The 25165-nt window shown below is 34.2% G+C and overlaps 2 protein-coding genes across 8 annotated transcripts in view; both read right to left on the reverse strand.

The window, feature by feature from the left end:
• LOC129005765 (uncharacterized) overlaps positions 1–13763 on the reverse strand; it is a 53946-nt gene extending 40183 nt beyond the window's left edge. For all 7 annotated transcript variants that reach the window (XM_054434775.1, XM_054434773.1, XM_054434772.1 and 4 more), the window contains exons 1-6: positions 13725–13763; positions 11148–11216; positions 9930–10018; positions 9110–9368; positions 2471–2614; positions 223–291 (exon numbers count right to left, since the gene is read on the reverse strand). In XM_054434775.1, coding sequence (XP_054290750.1) covers positions 223–291; positions 2471–2614; positions 9110–9368; positions 9930–10018; positions 11148–11216; positions 13725–13739 — 645 coding nt within the window. In that variant the 5' untranslated portion in view covers positions 13740–13763. The remainder of the gene's footprint in view (positions 1–222; positions 292–2470; positions 2615–9109; positions 9369–9929; positions 10019–11147; positions 11217–13724) is intronic.
• Positions 13764–14652: 889 nt separating this feature from the next.
• Positions 14653–21871, reverse strand: LOC129005768 (uncharacterized). Its single transcript, XM_054434778.1, has 6 exons — positions 21737–21871; positions 20777–20815; positions 19778–19834; positions 18883–18915; positions 15222–15455; positions 14653–14718 (listed from the first exon to the last, which is right to left on the reverse strand). Exons 2-6 carry the CDS (start codon positions 20777–20779, stop codon positions 14653–14655), a joined length of 393 nt encoding a protein of 130 aa, XP_054290753.1. The 5' UTR covers positions 20780–20815; positions 21737–21871.
• Positions 21872–25165: the final 3294 nt, after the last annotated feature.

Here is a 25165-nt window from a genome sequence, read left to right on the forward strand (position 1 = left end):
GTATTTGCAAAAAAGTAAAAAAGTCCTATTTTCACCCCATTTTTACCCCCTTCCCCCCAAACCCGACACTCAAATCAGTGTAACTTTTTTTACATATTGAGGGAAGTGTATTCAACAATTTGGCGCTGGTTTGAAACTTTTTTTTTGGATGTCCCGGTTTAGGTCTAATTGCACCGTATTATAAGATGTCTCCACGACTGTAGGAGATGAACAGTATATTACCTGTAACACGCGGTCGATCTCCAACATGGGATGTAAAAAGTCCGTCTGCCATTCTTCCGCAGGTTTGGTCTAAAAAGCAACAAATTAAAACCAGGTTAGGATGAATTGTTTTTGAAAGTACATAAACTCTTTTTCTTATTCTAAACATTTAGCCGTGACTACGTTCCACAGAGAAGTGTCATGACTCATTTTTCTTTCAAGTTGTTCAAGTTTTTGTATAGTACGTGTTTTAAAACGGTCGATGTTCTAACGCCCCCATAGTGGACAGATGTCCGCTAGATTAGGCGAATTCGAGCTCCTGCCTGTCAAGGAGGCAATTAGAGGTTCTATGGCTGGTAATAAGTAAACATCGTTGTAATTGTCAACACTGGCCAATCTTAATCGATGCTATACATGAAATTTTATTTTTGTTGTGTTCCGCTTTTCAACGATGGATAAAGTTAAGGAGCCAAGTAATATAAATATAAGTTGTAGAGTATTCAAAAGGCTTTTTTCCTATAATAAAACTTGACTGTATATGGGTTATTAATTTAATCTTGATAACAACAGAAAATAATTATGGACTTTTGGTTTAATTTTTAACACTGAAGTATAGTTATGTTACCACTATGACGTTCTAAAAGTCGGCTTATGCAAGAAAATATGTTTGACTTTTGAAGACTGAAGAGATTTGAAAATGGGGTTTTAACCCCGAAACTAGTCATCCAAGACAATAGAGGATTGATTGACGACAGGTTAGTAACCTCATTTTATGTCAATAGATCAATCCTAGAGGCAAATTATGTATAAAAGTTCTAAAAGTCTTGAAAGAAGATCTGGTCGAATGTTGTCTAGTCGAGAAAATATGCTTGGTGAATGTCCAATGTTCTCACGGTACACAGAATTTAGAGTCAAATTAAAAAGGGTTTATTAAATGCACACAAAAGGAAAAGGTAAATGAAGCAAGTCAAAATAAAAGGAGAGAGAAATGAACGATGTTACACAAAGAAACGATATTACGAGAGAGAAAATTGCACTTGAAACCAGAATGTTTTCATTTTTTATAAATTGGATTGTTGAATTGTTGTGGCCATGTGGGGATTTTTTAATATGCTCTTTCTCTCTCTCAAACATTTGATCAGCTGGCCTTTTAAATACTGAACATAAGTATTTTTTATTGACTCTATTTTTATGTAAAGTTAGTCCTACATTCCCTCTCTCATAGATGATCTCTTTTTTATTGTATATGTACTATATTGTATTTGAGCGATATGTTTTATATTTAAAGTGATTTATTTTAATACGGCTTATTATTTTGGCAAATGATTGATAACAAGGATTGATGATTTTTTTTATTATGGCTATTCTTCTCAAACCATGGATTGTATTTTAATTCCTCAATGGTTTTCTTGTTGTTAGGTAGGAGTGAGCCACCCCTCGTATCTGGGAACACGCTTCCAATGTTGTTTGCTTGGTTGCAGTTGCGAGGTTCACTCCTAATCAGAAGGGTGGTCGTCGGGTAAGTAAAGCTGTCTACTGAAGATCAAAATTTCCAAGACACGTAGTACTTAATAATTCGAACAACTTGAAAGAAAAAATGAGTCGCGACACTCTTCGGTGGAACGTAATCATGGCTCAACGTAGACAGTTTGTTATTATATATATTTCAAACAGAAAAATAAATCCATTCTTTTGTGCCTAAACCCTTTGATTTGACAGGTATTCATTATTCGATCTTATTGAACTTGGTGTCATTTTACAGGAAATTTCAAATTCTTAATCAAAGTGTATCTGGCACCTTTTCATAAAAGCAGACATTTTTTAGTAATTCAATTATATCGTACAAATAAAATGTTCAACATCTTCGAACCGACAAAAATCTGGCACCTTTTTACAAATAAAAAAAAAAACAGAATTTCTTTGCAATTTAAGATTTAAAAATTATAATACCTGCCATCTTAAAATCAAACCAGATTTTTATTGATTGCTCTTTCTAAAATATATTTTGCCTTTATAAAACTGTATGTCTTGAATAGTTTTCGTGAAACACAAAGAAGCGATAATAAAATGTCTCCCAAACAAGGTATTTTTTTGAATAAGATTACAGTATTCTAAATTTTATTTTATACTGACATATTAAAATGAATGACATTGACTCAATAGGATTTTTCAATATATAGATTATGTTATTAATGATAGTGGTACTTTTCAATTTCTGGGCTTTACGCTTGAATATCATCAATTATCTACACACAGCAAATTCACCCACCTGTGGCAGAGGGGAAGGGTACTTGGGGGTGTTCTGGAAGTCGACGTTAGCCAGAGTTATATGTCCACGAACCTGAATCCTGTTAATATCCTTAAAAGATAATTGATGAGAGTAGGAGATGTAGTGCTGACCATCCACAGCCACCTGACAGAAACACACCAGGGGAAGATTAGTTTTAAAAGGCCCAACAATCCAAGAACAGCTGAGTTCAGTTTATAAAGTCTAAATAATATTACCCTTTCTCAGGACTGACTGTTAACCTACCCAGCCAATAAACAAGGCTATAGCATTATAAATGCTTTAGAAACTCTTAAATATTAAGTGGGAACTATTAAATTTCGCTACCTTCTATAATCTACATAAGAATTCAAACAACAAAAGATAAGTGGTTAAAGTTTTGAATGTTTTGAGCCCAGAGAAAGTTTACTTATAGGAAGTATAGTCTGGTATGTATAGTAAGTGAAGTAAGTTAACAAACAAAAAGCCTGTATTAAGATGAGAAAGTATGTTTTTTGGACAACCCATTCATGTATATATCTATATTATTGCTGTGCGCCCATTCTACGCACGGGGATCTTGTAGTCAGTTAAAAGCTTATTATATTCAGATCTGCAGTTGGATTGCATATTTCCAAATATACTATATGCTGGCAAAACAATTATAGGACATTTGATAAACCTTCGCAAATACAATATCTGACAGTTTCGAGCAAAAAAAAAGAAAAAAAGCTGCACAATTAAATGTCACCCGAATCGTGTCGGTACACGTTATATCCAACGATTAAAAAATTGCTATATAGATCAATGAGGCATATCCTTGAGGTAGGCGTATAATTGAAAGTTACTTTCCACACTGGTTAAAAGTAGTCTAAATACTACCTCAAACCTCACCATTGAACACTTTATACCAAGTGACATTTTCATTAATAAAGGTGCTCTTGTCTTTTCCGTGGAACACTGAAAAAAAGGACTGGTTGGGTTCTTGAACGTTTGTAATTTTATTTCCTAAGTAGGTAGGACATGCATTTTAGGGAAAAGCACCGGTATCAAGGATCGTCGTCAAAATTTGGTTGTGAATAATTTGTTAGGCCTACGTAGGGACATTGGAAAAGCGAGTTAAACATAATCCTTAAACCTCTGTTACAATCAGCCACTGCAGTTGTGATTATTTCCTTTACACTTTACACAACCGCCATTGAAGTGCCATCAATGAGTAGAAACCTTTTTCGTAAGCTTTTGGCGACGATAATAAAAACATTTAAGTTGTACAACATTGATTCAAGGTCTTTTTCCGGTTGTCAAAACTAAAGAACAATTTGATATACAAAGAATCTCCGGTTCCTGACTTGGATGCCTAGTTATTTAATTTCATTTACCGTTACACATTATTGCACTAATTAAATCTGTTATGTAAGGAACAACGTTTTAAACCACACTTGGTTTGGTTTTGCTTTCAAAACGTGATCGTAAATGGTTGCAGTATTTGTCAAAAAGATTTCATGTCAACATATCAGTGACAGCTAGAAAAAAAATCTTGATCCAAACAGCTATTCGTTATTTCATGTATGTGGTAAACAATGGGAGAAAACTTGACAAAAATCACACACAATTTGGGTTTTGGACGTCCGTCATTTTATTTACAAAGTAAGGAGGCCAATTTTTCAATGGCTAAGGACACTCCTGCCAATCCAGTGACTACATTAAAATGATTTTAATTTGCATAGGTACTCTTTGTTTTCAGGAGAAGGCCGCGTAAAATGTCTTCTGGGCCGTGACAGATAGACAAACAGACAGAAATTGATATTATACCTGTTTCGGCTTCTTTAATCTATAAAACGTAATAATAACCAAAAAATATATAATTCTGAGCAATGTACAGAAAAACTTTAATTTTATTTAAGATTTATTCCCACATATAATCCTATACTCTAATATGAGCAACGTTTGCTTGTATGTATGTATGTATGCTTGCTTGCTTGCAGAAAGATCTCGAAAACGGCTCCGACGATTTTCTTCAAATGTTGTAAATAGTTTATTTCTGGCCTAAAACGAGTTTACTGCAGTTAGATCTGCCTTCAAAAATATAATTACGTAAAAAAATGAAATTGAAAGTCACATTTTTTTAACATTATTTATGGGTTGCTAAGTAACCATGTTGGATGAATTAAATAACACAAGGAAAAGTAAACAAAAGACTTGTAAGTTGTAGCATGTGTTCATAAAGGCATTTACCCACGGAATACTATCAAATTACAAAATACAGTACAAAAGCAAAAGCATCACTTATTACTGTTGAGAAAAGATTATCCTTATATATAATAGTGTAGGCGATTCCTACGAAACACTACTCCTCCGTTAATAATGGACGGATTTTTAAAAACAATGTGTCAAAATTAAGTATTTTTTGTGTAGACGCCCCCTTTCACCAATTCCTGTAATACAAGTCCTCGGGCTTTGCCCCACAGGCCATCAAAGTTGGAGTTTCTCCCATAAGATTAACATGGGGGAATCCAAATATTTAATTGGAAACCTTGTCCCCACTTATTTGAGAGAACGGCTGGGCGTAGAAACTTGGTAGAGGTGTCCAAAGAAAGGTCTTGGTCTGTAGATGAGTTATCAAAAGAAAAACTAATCAAAATCCCTTAAGCTATGGATCTACAGGATGCGGAATCTCCGCCATGCGGTGCGTAATTTTTCGCAGCGGAAAATTACGCAGCGAAATATCTAGAGGGGTGGTTCTACAGACTGCGAAAATAACGTTGCGGAGATTCAGTTCTGTCCAAACTAGCGACGAGTATGGATAGAAAGAGGAAAGCCCTTTTGGCTTTGATGCTATATGATGACATTGATGATGATGTTGTCGATCTTTTATCTTTGTTCGTGTCAAGTCACAGTGATCGAAGTGACATATTTAAGAATCGAGACAGTGAAGGGGCCTATTTTTGCTATTTATTTAACAAAACTTAAGGGGTTTCAATCACGAGGTCCCGTTTAACACTTGATACCCAAACATCTCAGGATATTTGTTAGTCAGGTCTACCATTTTCGACAGTTTATGTTAAATGTATTATAATAATTTATTTTAACAGTTAGTTTGTTGAAAATCGGCATTACGATTACAGGTGTTACTTTATAATCGTTCATCTATAACTCTTTTTACAGCATAAGACATAATGAAACTGCACGGTCACAATATTTGATGGCTCTTCTCCGCTGGCGGAATCCGCACTGCTACTGCTCTCAGACCAGTATGATTTCTCCGCCATGCGGAACCGAAAATTCGGGATGCGGAATCGCAAGTCAGTGGAACCGCACACATGGAAACTCCATTAAAACAGTGTCGTTTTAATTCCGCAGCGGAAAAAAATCGCACCGCACGGCGGAGATTCCGCATCCTGTGGAACCATAGCTTTAGGACTCTGCCCCGGAAGCCTTTAAAGATCCCTCCACAGAGTTGTTACATTTTGGCCATGTGAATAATACTTTTTAATGAAACAGCTGTTCGTTTTTAAATTGTATTTCAAACAACACACATTTATTGGGAGTTACTGAATTCTACCAAATAAGTATTTGCAATGTTATTTTCTGATTGTAAAATTGATTTTCTTCTTTATCATGTCATGTTTTGCAATATAACGTGGAAAATCCTTTTATCACAACAATTCTTTAATTATTTCTTATTGAACTATCTTATATCTATTGTACGGGTTGGTGTCTGCCTTTTCACCACTTTTGCCTACAATATTATTCAACACATAATATGAAATATTTATGAAGAAGTATCTGCTCTTATCGTGTCTAATAAAATCCAAACATAGAAACTTTGTCTAAAATGTTACCCCTCTTGACAAATTATTTGCACCAGCCTATATTACGGACTTTGGCGCGGTTTGGTAACGTTATTGAAAATAACACGACATTTTGGCTGTAAAAGATCGTACAAAGAGAAAATACGTTTTAAGCAGCTACTGTCATGTCAGAAAGGTCATATTCCTTTTAAACTAGATCACATAATTATTTATAAGATAAGTTGATTAACAATATGTAAACGTCAATATATATGTAACAGCCTTATTGAACAGCCTTATCTTCTTGAAGTAATTTCTAGTTAAATTTTCTTTAATTATGTTAAAATTTCTTAATTTATAGTATTTTTTTACTATTATAAAATTTCATAATTTCTAGTTAAAAATTTTTTTAATTTTCCAAAAGTCTATGGGTGAGTTTTAATTGTCCCCCCCCCCAACTTTTTTCTACATTTTTTCAAATATCAATCCCAGACCACTTCCAAACATTGTTGGGTAGTAAGTACTTAATTTTGACAAGGTGGTCATTTCCGGCCGCCATCTTGGATCCGCCATATTGGATGCAAAATATTTTTTTCAAATATAAAGGTGGGGTTGTGACCCATTATTTCGAACTACATTTCTACCTTGATTACAATGCCGCAAACCGTTTTTAGAAATATTGATTCCTTCCAAAGTTATGAGGGTTTTTTAAAACTTTATTTTTAACCCATTTTAACATTGTGCATTTACAAGCTAAGACCATAATCTCAAAATAGTGATAGATAAAGATAAGTATACACTACCAGTCATTGTCGACCGATTTTCACTTGGTTATTACAGATGTATTTTTTCGGCCGCCATCTTGGATCCGCCATTTTGAAATGTGATAATTTATTTTAAATATGAAGGGTGTGTTGTGACCCATCATTTCGAACTGCTTTTTTAGGCTAAACTCAATGCCGCAATCCATTTTTTGTTATCAAGCTTTATTTATGATATATTGCAAATTTTTTGTTAAAAATATCAATATTTCAAAATAAAAAAATAAAGATGAAAAACGGATCATGGAATTGAGTTCAGCTTAAAACAAAATCTGAAATGATGGGTCACAACACCCCCTTCATATTTAAAATAATTTATCACATTTCAAAATGGCGGCCGAATAAAATACATCTGTAATAACCAAGTGAAAATAGGTGGACAATGACTGGTAGTGTATACTTATCTTTATCTAGCACTATTTTGAGATTGTGGTCTTAGTTTGTAAATGCACGATGTTAAAATGGGTTAAAAATAAAGTTTTAAAAAACCCTCATAACTTTGGAAGGAATCAAGATTTTTAAAAAAGGTTTGCGGCATTGTAATCAGGGTAGAAATGTAGTTCAAAATAATGGGTCACAACCCCACCTTTACATTTGAAAAAAAATATTTTGCATCCAATATGGCGGATCCAAGATGGCGGCCGGAAATGACCACCTTGTCAAAATTAAGTACTTACTACCCAACATTGTTTGGAAGTGGTCTGGGATTGATATTTGAAAAAATGAAGAAAAAAGTTGGGGGGGGGGACAATTAAAACTCACCCTGTATGTAGAGGTGACATCAGCCCGAGACCTCATTCCTTAACACGAAGCCGTCATGTCAACACTGCTCCGTGTCGATCTCCAACAAAAGCAACCTCATTCGCCACTACAAGTTAATACATCAAATGATGGTGAAACTGTGCAAAGTTTGTGATTTCATCTATGAAAATAATATGGCTTTAAAATCACATATATTACAAAGTCATAACACTTGTAATTTCTATAAAACAATAATGTTGTTGGACATTTTAGAAGACACGTCAATTATTGCAACAATTGTCCATATACAATAATTAAATTTGTGGGTGAATCGATTATAACTGAACTTAAATAATTTATAAATACAAATCTTTTTTAAAACAAAAAGTAAATGTATAGCCCAAGGGAAATATGAAAATTATATGATACTAGCTGTACCCGCGGGCTTTGCCCCGTTTAACTTCTTAATTTTCAAGATGATCTCGTTCGCATGGCTCAATCACGTCCTGGTTGAAGTTCGTTCGCTACGCTCACTCACCTTTAGGTTGGAGCTCGTTCGCTGCGCTCACTTGCCTTTATATTAGCTCGTTCGCTACGATAACTCGCCTCCAGGTTGAAGTTCGTTTGCTACGCTCACTCACCTTTTAGTTGCAAATTAGCTCTTGTCATAAATAAAAAAATAATAATAGTGCCGCACCCTGTTGGTAATCCTTGTAACTTTAATGCTATTGAACATCATAGAACAGAACCAACTTGTTTAATTGAAACAGCTGTTAAGATTCATTAATTCCTTTTAAATATGAAAAATCATAAGGTTAACATGGGAAACTCCAGAGCTACTGGGGCGGAGCCCGAGAGTCCGATCAGAATAAAAACAACTTAGTTTTCCTATTTAATGCCTAAAGAATCAATGTGCCAAATTTCAGCCTCCTAGGTAAATGGGAAGTGGGAGAATTAGTGATGAGTGAGTGAGTGAGTGTGTCAGTGAGGGCTTTGCCTTTTGTCAACATGCTTATTCCATGTAAGATTTTTGTCTACAATTAATCCTAAAAACCTTGTTGTGGTGATTTCTTCCAATTTATTATTTTGAAATTGAATTCAAGCTGTACAATTTGTTTTCTTTTTCCTGTTGTAAAAACCATAACATTGCTTTTGCTTAAATTTAACAAGAGCTGATGAGAATTTAAAAAAGTATTTAGTATATTTAAAGTATCAGAAAAATGATTTTCTAAATTTGATAAAGATGAATTGCTGATTTTAAAAGCTATTTTAGACTTATCCGAAACTAACCTGAAACTGGTCTTTGGTGATGTAGAATTCTATGTAGAACGGCTGTCCTGGACGGAACGGAAACTTTTCATCAACTGAACCGTAAGAATAACCCCAACCATCGTATTTCCTATATTTCGAGCGGTGATTACGGTATGTGTAGATATTGATGCGAGTGCTACCAGTCATTGGATGAAACAGTAATGCAATTTCAGGATATTTGTCTAAGTCATAATAGCAATCTTCTTTTATTTCTCCAACCAAGAAGGTCACTTCAAACCTGAAATGATTGGAGGTTAGTTTGGCTAATGCCTATTTATTCAGAACAACTTAGTGAATTCGGATTTTCTTGATTAAGACTTTAAAATCTTCATTTATCTTGCACCACAACAACATTAAACCACGAACATAAATAAAAAGTTTAAACTCCAATACCATGCATACAAGTTTTACATGAAAACAAGATTGAAAAATTAGAGGTGGCAATAGGCCTAATTTAAATTATGGTAACCATTTTGGCCGAAGTTGGCTAGGAAAATCTATACAGTTTGTCAAAAAATTTACATAAAAATGTTAATTTCAGAATGTAGACTAACTAAAGCCCACTACAAATGAAAAGAATGTATACGATATTTTGTTTGAATTCATTTTTTATGCAGGTTTGTCTAAAAACAAATAATTTGTTAATTATACTATATTTGTTAAAAATTATAATTGATCTTATAATGATATTATAAAATCCATAATGATATTTCACCTGTGGACAAAGTGATCAAATAATTAAGTATTGCTTATTTGATGATAGAACTTGTGTATAAATATACTGAAAAGTTTATCTTACCATTTAGCATTATCATTCATCGACCCTTCAACTATAATAGAAGACTGTTCAGGAAGTTGAGACGTCAGCTTGTAAATCCTATGTATTCTCTAAAAACAATTACTTTGTTAATACAGTGTAAAAGATTCTTAATAGTATGAAACCCATAAAGTCCTTCTATTCCATTTACCTGGTATTTACTTTCAATTTTTCATCACTGAACATGCAAATTGTTCAAGTTACGAGGTACTACGTATATGACGAAAAAGTACATAGGTGTAGCCTAAAAAATATTAACACATTCGCTGCGGGCTACTACAATTATATTATTGTAGTGCATGAGCATGCCAGTGACTCTGGCTAATTAATAATAAAATGTTTACAATTAAATAAAAACAGAAATAGGAAAATCAATCATTTTTAATAATTTATATATCCGTCAGGGGGTAAAATTCCTGGGGGGGTAAAAAACTGGAGGTAAAATTCCGGGGATAAAAATCCGTCCCGTATATCTTCAGTTGTCTAAACGCTAGTTATATGGACAGGGGGTAAAATTTCGGTTTTTATCGCTAATCTAATTAATCACGCTCTGTTTATTTTCATAATACTTCCAAATCCGCGGGGGTAAAATTCCGCCCGCGAACAAACTTTTGAGCGCTCAGGTTACTACGTCTTAGTGACGTCAGATTTGCCCGGGGGTAAAATTCCAGGGGGATAAAAATGTGGCGACCCCGATATAGGGTCTATATAATGAATAATATGCACAAACAAGTCTGCAAACCTATTTGTCATCGCAGTGCAGTTTAGGAAGTAATTTGTCTTTTTCTAAGCGTTCTAAATTTAGTATTATTGATGATGATTATTCCATTACGGCAGAGATAATCAGGAGTTTGAAGTGACCGCAGGAGACGATAGTAATGTAAACACGACCGCGGGGGGACACACCTGATACCGCGGGTGCTTATCATACATTTCCTGTGAACAAGGGGGCCGATGATGTCTAAATGACCGAGGGAGATTGTGTCGTAATCGTGGAGGACGGCGATGATTTGTCCGTTACTGCAGGGATATTCAGGATTAGGCCGTGATCGAGGTAGACAATATCTAGTGATGTCCATACAACCGGGGAAGACGATTAGAATATTGCGACGATCGCGGAAAACAACGATAATGGCCACACGAACACAGAAAATGTCTATGTCCACGACTGTGGGAGATTCTCATATACCAGTATATTACCTCATATTCGCAGTCGATCTCCATCATAGGATGTCCAACGTCTGTCTGCCCTCCTTCCAAAGGTTTTGTCTAAAAATCAGATATATTGGATCAAATAAACCCAGGTTAAGATTATTTGTTTTAGAATATACGAAAATAAACTCTTTATCTTAGCCTTAACTCAGATCAATGACTACGTACCACCTATGTTAAATGTCATGACTAATTTTTTTCTTCAAGTCTTTCAAGTTTCTTATAGTAAATGTGTAAAACACTGAACTCTCTAGGTTGAGCCGTGACTACATTCCACCGACGAGTGTCACGACTCATTTTTTGATTCAAGTTTTTGTAGAGTACGTGTTTTGTAAATGTTGATGTTCTGACGACCCCAGTAAAAATCTGTCTTGCGGAAATACACGACAAAATAAAAATAAAATGTATAGCACATTGATTAAGATTCACCAAGGTTGGCAATCACAACGATGTTACCTCATTACCAGCCATGTATCCTATAAATCGTCTCGTTGACACCAAGCATAGCGGACAGCTGTCCACTGGCGGTGACAGAACATCGACATTTCTAAAACACATACTTTACAAAAACATCTTGAAACAAAAAATGAGTCGTGACACTCGTCGGTGGCATGTAGTCACGGCTCAACCTAGACAGTTCAGTGTTTTACATATTTCAAACAGAACAATAAAATATAGAACGAATCGAGAATACTAGAAACATACCGGTATGGATCATAAACATAAACAAATGTCGTTGTTGGCCCGAATCCTATGCTAATAGCTTTGATCATATGTTTTGAAATCGTGGAACGAATATTGTCACATTAGACTTTAAATTTTAACACACATGTTTACAGAATCCTCCGAGTTGCTTCTATAATATATAATTGTTAGATTCTAAGTATTAACATGGTTTTACATATTTTCTTAACCACTCATAAAATTAGTTAAGACATAAAGAGCTTACGATATCAAATTTCAGTACATCAGCCACTGATTTTGATTCTAGCTCTGTACACACACGGACAAAGACATCAACCAGTCACTCTGTATGGCTATAATGATTGTCCTTACCTGACAAACTTTTAGCCACTCACTCTATTTCACATATGGAACAAACTCCTTGAAAACCTTCTTGCAACTTATAGCCTCACAAAGGGTTTAATGGGAAACTTTTCCTTTTTGAACTCCACGGTAACACCTCTAAACTACATCCGATCTCACACATCAGTTCTTACTATGATATATTACATTTGGGAGGGTCTCCTATCTGACTGTTTCACCATTTCTGTTTTTGATCATTATAGGGCTGTCCTACAACAATTAGTTGGCATTGCTGTCCACAATTAGCAACAAAATAGTTCAAAAAACTTATATATGATCTTAGTTCTAACTTTTGTTTGTTCTAACCTTAGAACAAACAAAAGTTATAAATTGAACAAGTTCTAGCTTGTACTAACAAAAGTTAGAACTAAGTTCAACAACAAGGGTGTTGATATATCAAATATTCTTTACATAGTAGTATGTTCATAACCTTTATTACTAACATTCAATTTGAATTAGTGGATATCTAAATATTGGGGCAAGCGTGTATCTTTGAAACTTTTTTTCTCAGCTCGTGTGCATCGCAGAGAAAATCTACGTATACTGTAAAAAAGAATATATTCGTCCGTAGATGTACAGAATCCCTTAGTAAATTAAAACACGCTAAAATATAAAGGCAAACATTTATTTAAAAATGTTAAAACATTAACATGCTAGTGATGAAATAAGAACGAAATATTAACAGAAACTCGAAGCAAACAGAAGCAATTCCAATGTTTTGTTTACAGCGTGGGGTGAAAATATATAAAAAATAAACAGTATGGTACAATTGAGATTTGCTTCCTATAATCATAATCAATTAGGGTGTGTTTCAACAGTTTTTACAGTAGCATTAAAGGACCGCCTTATCTTTTACATTCTCATCAACTTGCAAAGCACGGGCAGCAAATTAGTATTTATAAATCAGCTAGGCTTGACTTGAAACAGAATGCAGTGAAGCAGTGTTACAGAATCTCTCTTTAAAACAATTATTTTTAACTAAACTAGAAATAATTATTATAAGAATATGCTTACGCGTGATACTTATTTCTTATACTTATACTTATTACTTATACTTTATTACTTTTTGTTTTGAATTTTGACTTGCAAAATTGTCAAAAATATAAATTTGTAGAGAATCTATGTCCTATTCATAAAATTGTGAATTTATTCAACTAATAAATTGCACACAATTTTATGAATAGGACATAGATTCTCTACAAATTTATATTTTTGACAATTTTGCAAGTCAAAATTCAAAACAAAAAGTAATAAAGTATAAGTAATAAGTATATACTTATACTTTATTACTTTTTGTTTTGAATTTTGACTTGCAAAATTGTCAAAAATATAAATTTGTAGAGAATCTATGTCCTATTCATAAAATTGTGTGCAATTTATTAGTTGCGATTTAGATAATGTATTCTTGATCATCTATTAGCTACGTAGACTTTTTTGGATAGTTACAAGAGATATCCTACTTAATTACTTGATACTTACTTGATTTTGAGACATCTTAGTTTGCCCTGGTCCCAAAGCCTTTAAACAAAAAAATGTGTTTGTTAATTATTATTGTTCTACAAAAAAATTTGTTGTTTTTGTTTCGTAAAAATCTATGTGTTAATTGATAATTTGGTGAAATCCTAATCTAAATGAATGTTCATGAAAGGGAAGAAACTATGTTCATGAAAGGGAAGAAACTAAGAATCAGACTTTAACCTCAGAGTAACCTTTTTAATACAAAATAGGAGTAGTGTGAGGCATACTCTAGAATTCTGATGACAGATTGTTTCATTTTAATACATGAATTTTCAATTATTATATACCTCATTTGTTAACGTACATGTTTAGTTATTAACAAAAATGTTAACTAATAAATTACAATTTCGCCGGTACATTGGTTAGAATCATAAACTTTTGGTCATTATACCCCCCAAAAGATGGAAAAGGTCTTACCTCAATTTCTGTCAGTCTGTTTGTCTGTCTGTCATTATGTCTGACCGGCTAGGATTATAATTTACAAGGGTACTCCGAGAAAACTGGAGTACAGTACCGATCATGATTTTAATAGTTTAATTGTATTCACAGAATTGGCAAGAATGACATTAGCTATTTAAATATGGCCTCACTACTTCGGAAAAAAATTCCACTCACGTGGACGTTCAAAAACCCTATTTTGTCAACTTTTCTTTTTATGTTTACTTCTTACGTCATTTATTAATTACTTATTATCTGTTCAGAGAATACGTCATCTACAAAATATCGAACAGCTGTTATGTTGTTTACAAAACACTGCAACGATCTCTGATTACGTTTTGTCAGCGAATCCATAAACATACTGAGTGAAATTAATAACCTTGTGACTTTTTATAACGGAGTTAATTAATAACAAGTACAATAATAAGTAACTGTTAATGAAAATAAATAATTAGGCATCATCCAAGTCGGGAACCGGAGATTCTGCGTGTAACAAATTGTACTTAAGTTTTGATAACTGGAGAAAAGGCTGTGAATCAGTGATGCTTAGGACTGAGAAACTTAATTTTTAAGCCTTAGGCTACGATAGCCTACAATCGATGTTTCCACTCAGTAACGGCATTTTAATGGCTTTCGACTACGACATTAACGGATTAAGGTATTTTAACCTCTAGTTATTATGAATTAACGAGTATTCCAGACATTATAGTTAATAATCAAACTGTCCAGTTTTCTTCTATATCAAATTGGTTTGTCCTTAATGTTTATAAACAAGAAACAATTTTTTTCAAATTCAAAATCAATATGAAACCCATTGATCATAATATAGTTAAACAAATTCGTTATAATTTTTTTATTTGGAGATTAGTAACAGAAAATTTAGATTATGCTGCTCAATTGTAATTTATTTTTGTAAAGGTGCCAAAACTAAAAACTATAAAATCCACAACATGTCACCAACATTTTATAAGAGCAGATTAATACCTATGCTAAGCAATATTGAAAAATCTTAAAACTTACCTTCAACATGTGGCCACCATGTAATTCCTCCTGGATGAGCCACATCTTTTCTTTTAGACCTCTGATTATTCCTTGAATTTGTTCTGGATTAGGCAAATTGCCCTTTTTTAGGTCCAGGAATGGACCATGCCCATCTTCAATGGAAGGTCCCATTCCATCGCCAGGAAGAGTAACTCTTACAATTCTTCTCTTCAATAAGACACCAGACTTAAGTGGCATTTGGTAACCTCGGGACTGAAAACGTATAGTTAAATTTACAGTAGAACCTTTATATCTGAAATGTCTATATTTATATAACATAGCAGTGCATCCGCAGCAATGTATCTCAAGTATATAAGCCAGATTGCACATGCTCAATGCTAATTACTGTACTGAACATAATATTATTTCTTGCTCACTTTAACAAGATAATTGAGAAGACTATTCTTGTGTAGATTATTTTCGTAAATGACGTATTTTGCGTTAGCATGCGTAGTTTATGAGATATTCAATACACACAAAAATTCTAATGTTTCCAACTTGTATTGCTACCCCCTTACCCAAACCTGACGCCCAACTACTTGATATCAAAGATATCAAAATTTGGTAAATATACTAGGATAATTTATACAATCAAAAAAGCTTTTTTACAAAAATAGGATTTAAGACAAAATCTAAAAAATATTTAGTACAGTGCAGTTAGCAAATAAAGGGGGTTCACCCGTTCATCCAAAGTGAAAGCACACTTTTGACTTAAAGTTGTTTAGAACTGTCTACAAAATTTTCGATAAGAAACCGTAAGAAACCACTGTACTAATTTTTTTTAACAGCTGTTTTGATTGGTATATTTACCACATTTTTAAATCTTTGACATTATGTAGGCCTACAGCTATCTATCTATATATTTAATACGCGACATGAAACTTTGTGAACAATAAGGCTTTTTTGTTTTAAGATTTAACCCCATATATTATATACCAAAATGTTCGTCTGGGTGTGTAGATGTGCAAACTGGCTTTAGATTTTTGAAATATATCTTTTTAAGGGCGTGGGCAGCCCTCAAAGTTCCTTCCATAAGGATAACATTGTGATTGATTTGAATGTTATCATTTTCTAAAACAGATGTCAATACATCTATCTATACTATTATAAAAAAGAGGTGGTTGCTGTATGTGTGTATGTGTGTATGGGAAAAGTAAACTCGAAAAATACTGGTCGGATTGGGCTGAAATTTAGCATGATGATAGCTCACATTCCCGATTAACATATAGGCATATTCTTATTTCAAAAATCCTTTCGGGCTCCGCCCCAGTGGCTCTGGAGTTTGTATGGGAAAAGTAAACTCGAAAAATACTGGTCGGATTGGGCTGAAATTTGGCATGATGATAGCTCACATTCCCGATTAACATATAGGCATATTCTTATTTCAAAAATCCTTTCGGGCTCCGCCCCAGTGGCTCTGGAGTTTCCCATGTTAACCTTATGAGAAATGGAATTATTGAATCTTAACAGCTGTTTCAATTAAACAAGTTGGTTCTGTTCTATGATGTTCAATAGCATTAAAGTTACAAGGATTACCAACAGGGTGCAGCACTATTATTTCTTTTACATTTATGACAACAGCTAATTTGCAACCAAAAGGTGAGTGAGCGTAGCGAACGAACTTCAACCTAGAGGCGAGTTAGCATAGCGAACGAGCTAACCTGAAGGCAAGTGAGCGCAGCGAACGAGCTCCAACCTAAAGGTGAGTGAGCGTAGCGAACAAACTTCAACCAGGACGTGATTGAGCCATGCGAACGAGATAATCTTGAAAATTAAGAAGTTAAACTGGGCAAAGCCCGCGGGTTACAGCTAGTTAGTTAAAAAAAAATCCCAGCTGTGTTGTTTGGTTTTGAAATGTAAACAGTTTGCATGTTTTTAAAAATAATTAGAAACCCGGCAAAGAAATGTGGAGGAAAAATTTTACATTTTATTTTCCCTGACGACGAAGAAATATTGCCAGTTGGACACGGCGAGTCAATACGGCAAGCAATGCAAAACGTGTAAGGAGCCCAGACGATGAGCTGGAACAAAAGTGGTAACGTGTACTTACTAAACTAGGGTTGCTTTCAGAGAGGTGAAAGCCAGTTGAGCGGAACAAACGTGATTTGATATTTGTATAAGTAACTAAATGTAAAAAAGTCAATAGATGTACTAATGCTGGTTTTATTGTTTAAAATTATGATAATTCAGATTTGTTTTTACTACATCTTGTTATTCAGATACCTCTTCCAAAAGTACATTATGGTAGTTTTGACCAGGAAAATATTATCAGTTAATTTGGTGCAACACAAATAAACAACTTGATCAATTACCTATAACCTACACTTTACCTTCCTAATCTAACCTTACTTCAAAACACTTAATGTAGTCACGAATACTCATAAACCCCGACCTACCTTCCCCACATGCCTAAATTAGATCAGTGTTCAATCTGCGTTTTATTAATAAGTGTAATAACTTACTGCACCGTCGATGTAATTCAACATAATATAACCTGTGATGTATTATCGGATTAAATATCGTTTTCGATTCGGTTCAATATATCGCTTATTAAATCCTGATTTCTAACATTGGCTGTTTCTAATCAGCTGGCAACACAAATAGGTTCATGGTTTTGTAAACCATTTTTCATTTTTCTTGTAAACAAAAAACTGTCATATGGCTACTTTAGTCCCATAAGCCTAATGTTAAAAATTGGAAATTTTAAGTTCGTTTTAAATTGCATTAGCATTATCTAATTGAAATTTGTTTGTTTATTAACCATCTCACTATTAGTCTAAGTAATCTTGTTAAGTTTAGCTGAAATGTGTTCTGCCGTTATTGAGTGATGTTGCTTTATTTGTTGCATTGAGGTTGATCCCAAAGAGCTACGCTCAATAACACTGACAAATACAAGAACTCAGCAGCATTCACTTGGCAAGATGGCATTAAAATGTCAGAAATGTGGTGTGCTACATTTTAAAGAAGAACAAAGAGGACGAGACGAAGGATTTTCATCCTGCTGCCATAAAGGAAAAGTGAATCTACCACCATACCGAGAAAGCTAATATATTCAGAGCCTACTAAATGGAGAAAATCATTTGAGCAGAAACTACAAAGAGAACCTTAGATCGTACAACTCTGCGCTCGCAATGGTCAGCACTCGTGCTAAAATTGAAGAATATAACGGTGGAGGGTCTTTCATGTATAAGGTGCACGACACAATTAATTACTCAATTGGCACCTTTCAACCGTCAGAAGGGGAGCATCCGACATATGCCTAAATTTATATCTAAGACGTCGAAACCGATGTTCAAGAAAGAGTGCTAAACAAAGCTAATAGCTCTTGCAGCACTGAACTCATGCACATTTTGACTCAACATTTGGTTGATATCAATCCATACGCGCAAGTTTTCAGCATGATGAGCTCCATCCCGTCCTGCAAAATGCGTGTGCAAAATGCTCCGACTGAACAGCAAAAAGAACTTAGAATGCATAAACGCAACTACTAACGACGTTGCTATGATATCCTAATTTGTTATTTGTGCGAATTCGCAGGGGTTCACCTAGTTTATTTTTAAATGTCAAATGTATAATTCAAGTAATATCCTTAATACATACTGCATTTTTGTTGTAAAGTATTTGAAAAACGTATCCTTACCGTTTGTGGTTGAGTCACCATTGCCATTGTTTGCTGTAAACACAATAGGTGACAAGGTTAGATTTTATTATTTAAAAACTAGCATTTTTATAGATTAAATAGATAGTTTTCTTATGATTTTATCTTGTCCAAATCGTTTCGTAATAAGTTGAGTACTCAGGTTTGAAATAATGTACACCTGTAACTTTTAACAAAAAGCTTTTTGCTCTACAACAGTTAGGCTAATTGTAACAGCTTTTGTTAAAATTAAGTCTTAGAATAGAACATTTCCAGTTTTTTGAGGTTACAGGTTTTATTAAGGTACATATTTCGGAAGTAAGAGCATGATCAACAATTTCTCAAATGTCACCAAGTTTGTACTTAAAGCACTTGTACTTGTGCACTTGTAGGTTTTAAACGAGTTCCCATCAGATTTAAGATAAAAAGTCTAATTTTACTGTAAATAGCTTCCCCCTTAAACCGCCCTCAAATTTCAAATTTTTATCAAAGGACCCCCTATGCAAATTTGACAACTATTTTAGGTTGTATATTTTGAGAGATATAATAGTCATCATTTTTCGGTCAGTGGTATTTGCCTTTTATACTAGAAATTTCATGCATGAGATTAAAATAGTTTAAATTTACAATGATTAAATGTTGATTTGTTAGACTTGTTACAATGGTTAAAAAACAATAACACTGCACTAGTATAAACATAATTTTGGTCTGAATGTACTTAGTACGCGTTAAACAATTTTCCATCCCCAAAACTTAAAACTTTATGACGGTTGGAAGATTTTCTGGCTTTTTCTTTGAGTATTACTATGTTAAGATGATAGGGGACTACTATTTCATTCAGTTAATAAAATGAAAAAGAGGAGGATTTGATATTGAACATAGTGTAAAGTCCACTTACTTTGTCAACGTTTGAAGTGTCCTCTACTGGAGCTACCCACTCGCTAGATCTGTCCTGCTACAAGTCAATATTAATCATACTAAAACAGGTGTTTTACACAAAATATGGAATAATATTAGGCTATACACTATACAAAGATGATTTCAATTGGAAAACACAGAGTTAAAAAACTAACTTTCTCTTTAAAAACTCGTTTGACAGCAATTCCCATATTTCAGCCAAAACTTTATAGTGGCCTCCCCAAAATGTTGCTCTTCCAAAATGTCCTGGGCCTTATGAGGAATGGCCTTTTTTCCATTAATGTCTTCATCCAATTTGAAACATAATTAAAATTTTATTTATTTTTTTATATTATTATTTAGGGTATTTAGGGTATTCTTTTCAAACGGACCTCTATTTAGAAGCAGTGTGAGGCCCTGCTTCATGACAAGACAAGCTTATTTAATGTTGGCATCCCTGGTTGCCTTTTCAAAAACTCAAAAATAGGGTATGATAAGTGTTTCAGGTTTACGTTTTATTTTTGTTTTGTTTTTTTTAGATACAATTTTCTAAACTTTTTGACAAGCCAATAAAGAGTTGATTTATTAGGTACTGGGATCACAACTAACTGGAAACTTTATTCAAACCTTTCTTGACACTAAATCAATCTTTTTCGCTGTTAAAGTATTCACAATAATACCTACTCTTCAGGCCTTGCGAAACTCCATAATGGGTTTTATTAACTCCTAAAATCACAAAACCTCATAGATAACTAACTATGCCACAATGCATACTAGCTGATCGGCAAGGACATAAGAAAATCAGGAATACCATTATAATACATTGGTATATTACATAATAATATTGGTATGGTATATTATGTACGTATATTTCAAGCACTTTTTGTTTTGTCGTAAAAAGTGTCTTGTAGTACTCTAGTTATTTAAGTTGGGTAAAAAAAACACCCCGTATTATTCATCTACATGTAAGTATTTTAATAGGCTACTTAAGTAAACTTACCATTTTGTCAAGTAAATATTATGTGAATTTTGAATCACACTGCAACAAGAAAATCAAATAATTAAGTTTTTATAAGAACAAAACTATTACAAAATCGAGTTTCTTTCACATAAACATGTTAATTTTTTCAACCAACCTTTAATGAAGTTTAATATTTACGCTGTGGCTACGTATACATTTAACGGCCATTGGTTGCACATCAGTATTCCATACATTTCACCAAGTTATTAAACCTTATTGATTTTGTTGTAGGTACAGTATAACCATGACTTTACACTTTTGTTCTCCTTCATCTCGGGGAAAATTGAGAAATTAGGCTACTCATTTTCTTATTGTAAAGTTGCTATACCATTGGGAGTAAATAAATAGGAGTTCTTTTGGAGGGTTGTCTTTTGCGGCAGGTGGATGCTTGCAAGCCTTTAGTACCTGTCTTATTCTGATTGCATCCTAGTTTTTAGCGAATTTCCCTGTATAGAAGTATCTATTTAACAGGTAAACAGTAGTTACGAACTGTTGAAATCCTAATTCAGGACCTATTTAATTCTTTTCAGCCTGACATGTTCCGTTTTTGGAAAAACTGGGCAAGTTTTAGCTCTAGCCTACTGGTTATAATCAATATTTAAAAGACAGATTGACCTTTACAGTATTATAAGTAACACAGCCTCCTTAAAACAGTTTAAGAACTTAGCTTACAAAGAGGTAGATGCATAAGGCTTACGAGGCACCCTGTGCGGACTTGACATTTCTAGACCACTCACTGCTATGAGAACTATAAGAAAGTTGCTGGTGTAACTTTACTAGCTGTTATTTTGATTGGGGCTTAGTGGTTTAGCTTGCATTTGAATAGTTTTTATCTTGGAAGTCTACTGTCATCATAGCAACATACTATATTCCAACTACTATTGTATTGAGTCAAAGAAATAAGTATATATACATGGGTAGGGAAAAAAAAATACTTACCTATCAATTGAAGATAAAACTCCAAAATGGCGATGCTAACTTAAATTTTGAACTCTTTCTTGATAATTTTGGATCTTGTGGAACAACTATACTTTGAATTTGTACCTTGACTCTAATTTTTTGTTTTGATGTTAATGAAATGTTGTGCTTTTATATTTATTTGTTGAGAAATCATATGGTAATGAGAAAAATTACAAAACAATTGGAAAAAGTGAAACCATAGATTATAACAACTTAGTTTAAGCATTTACTTTATATTCCGTACTACCACTAGTTATACTTTTACTGTCCTGATTTAAAACAAAAGTTGAAAAGTAATTTTAGTTGCCTATTGGAAAAGTAAAAGTTTGCAATGCATAATGAACATTTAAAACTATTGCCCAGTACAAATACACAAAACAATAAAACTATTTGACTACAAATAATAAAACAATACCTACAGAGTAGTATTTTCCCCTGCAAATAAACATTTTCTGAAACCAAACCTCTTTTTAAGAATATGGTTGCAAAGGAATTTCAGAGAATTATTGCCTAATCTTTATATCTTACCTGCATTTGCAAAAGTAATTGGAAACATTTTCGACGGTGCAAATTTAAATGTTTCATGAAGTAACTATTTTACCATGTTATGTCTAGCTTCCTGAGGGGATTTTGCAATGCCTTGGGCACATCAAAGAGTGTTGAGGTAATAGTTTATTTCTTGAATAGGAAATTTGCTAAACAAACTGATCGAATTATCAATTTATACTGAAAAAAATAGAAACTAATCAATATGTCTGGTTAAACTATTCTTCAAACCCACATGATCTTCCAAGGCACCGCTCATATAGAACTATTGTTTTAAAGGCGATGCGGAATACTATTCCCCCAGGGAAAATCTATGCATACCGCCAGAAAGATATTTTCGTGTAGGTGTGCAGAATCCCTTTATAAATTAAAATAGTGTAACGTATCGCGGCACGCTATATATAATATATAGTGTGTGCATTTCGCGAAGCCGGGCTGCATGGCCAACTTCTAGCCTGTCCCGACTACATCAACGCTCTATCCCCACCTTCCTACTCTTGTCCTCAGTCTTGGTCAACGATCCTTCGAAGAGCAAACAGCCGGTTTTCAGGGTGTCCAGTCCAGCATATGGATAAGTTACAATTAGTTATAATTATGTAGGATATAAGTACAAACTATGGTTGGCTAAGTCAGGAAGCAAGCGGGGAGCCCTTCTGGCTCGCCCGACTATTGAAAATGTAGAAAATTAACCGTTAACCGGGTTCGCTCCCTTTGCAGCGAACCTTCTGAAACCTGAAAATTCAATCACATGTTTCCAGAATGTAGCTTAACATTTCTCAGTCAAATACAAGTCTGCGCCCTGCTCACGGCACCCATTGACAGCATCCCGGAATGAGGATACGTGTTCACGCTTACGGATACCATAAACGAAACGAATTGCGGAGTTCTGCACTTTTTGCAATCGGGATATCTCTTCCCTTGAGATGCTGTTGTCGTATGCAGGAAAACAGTAATGGAGCACTGACAACACTAGTGACTGCACCAGCTGCAGCTTAGCTGTCTCTGGCAGGATGTTTTTGTACCGGTACAGACCACGCAGCCTTCCCAAAGTTTCCCTACCTGGGAAACATAAGTGATGTGGTCCGAGAAAGTGAAGCCACTGTCAAGTACCAAACCCAAGGTCTTGACAGTATCCCTCGCCATTAGAGGTTTTCCTGCGAATTGAACGTGCATGTCTCCATTTGAAACTCTGTGAAGAGTAGTGGGTGTAGCAATATGAAGAATCATGAATTTTTCAGATTTCAATTTTAAACCATGTTTGCGTGACCACTCACTTATTCTCACCAGATCAGAGTTCACTCCTGCAAAAGCTTGATCGGCGGCCTGAATCTCATAGGAGAAATGCAATTGGCAGTCGTCGGCATATGAATGCACATTGCAGTGACTCACACATCTGGACAGATCTGCAGTGTACAGGGTAAACAAAATGGGCCCCAGACAGCTCCCCTGAGGCACTCCCCTTGATTTCTCTAGGGAAGGTGAGATATCGGTACCCACCCTGGTCACTTGCAGTCTGTTTTCCAGGTAAGATCTAAACCAAGCAATAGCATTGCAATGAAAACCAAAATGTTTCAATTTTGCTAGGAGCAAACCATGGCTTATGGAATCAAAGGCCTGTGAAAAATCAAGCATGACTACAGAACTACACCTGCCCTCGCTCCTCGCCCCAAAGAAGTCTGCAAACATATTCATCAATGCAGTACAAGTGCTATGGTTCTTTCTGAACCATGATTGCAGTTTGGGAAGCAGATTCTCTGTATCTAAAAATTCTGTTATTTGGCGTATTACTAATTTTTCCAGCACTTTGGACATAGCAGGCAAGACTGATAATGGCCTTAAATCATTAAAGTTTGAAGGAATCTGTTTTTTGGGCAATGGATGTACCATACTTTTCTTCCAAGCGTGTGGAAATTCACTGTTTACAAGAGACATATTCATAAGGTGAGTTATTGCACCAATGGCATAAGGGCTGACGGCTTTTATCATTGCAATACTTATGTCATCAACACCGACAGCTCTAGAGGTAATTTTATTAATAGCTTCTCTCACTTCTGATACTGATATTTTTCTAAACTGGAATTTATTTATATCACGTGTATCTTCTATATATATAATTCTGTAAGTCAAATTTTTGTAAAGAAATTGTGAGTGACTGGATGGCCGTAGAAGGATGGGAGGGGTCTTATTTTAAAGGTCTTGACGTGAATTTTGAGGGAAAACTATTCATTTTTTTCTTATTTTTTTTACCATAAATTCGCAACAGAATAAAACTTTTCCCATTAAAACAACATGGGGTTTAATTTGTTTACATCTTTTGAAATTAAAACAGCTGTGCCACAGATTTGAAAACAGTGATCAATACACACATTTGGTTTACTTTTAGCCAGTCAACTATGAAATGTATACTATAATAAAACTGAAATATTGAAGATTAGTCGGAAAAACGTCTGCATTCTTTGTTTATATTTAAATCATATACTCAAGTTTCATTTTTTCATGCTTTTACGTTATTGTCGTGTTAAAGGAATAAACGACATAGAATAAATATTCTGTATAAATAATCAAAGAGTCGAAATTAAATCTAACTTCTGTTTTGTTTTTATTTTTAAATCATATGTTCAAGTTTATGTTGTTTTCTTTATATTTCTACACATTTTAAGGTTAAGGTTGTGTAAATATATACAACTAAAATAACCTATAAATGTTATTGGTTCTAAAATGGTGTATTTGTATTCCTTCGTAAGTAAATTTTTTTAGTGTAGTGAATATACAACGCAGAGTAATCATATTCGATCATACTTTTATAAAATCACCAGGGATTCAAGATGTTTTGGTATGTAGGCTGCTGAATATATATTCTTT

The sequence above is a fragment of the Macrosteles quadrilineatus genome, unplaced genomic scaffold (genome assembly GCF_028750875.1).
Source record: "Macrosteles quadrilineatus isolate MER2022 unplaced genomic scaffold, UCM_ALF_1.0 Scaffold_32__1_contigs__length_1466915, whole genome shotgun sequence".
NCBI lineage: Eukaryota > Metazoa > Arthropoda > Insecta > Hemiptera > Cicadellidae > Macrosteles > Macrosteles quadrilineatus.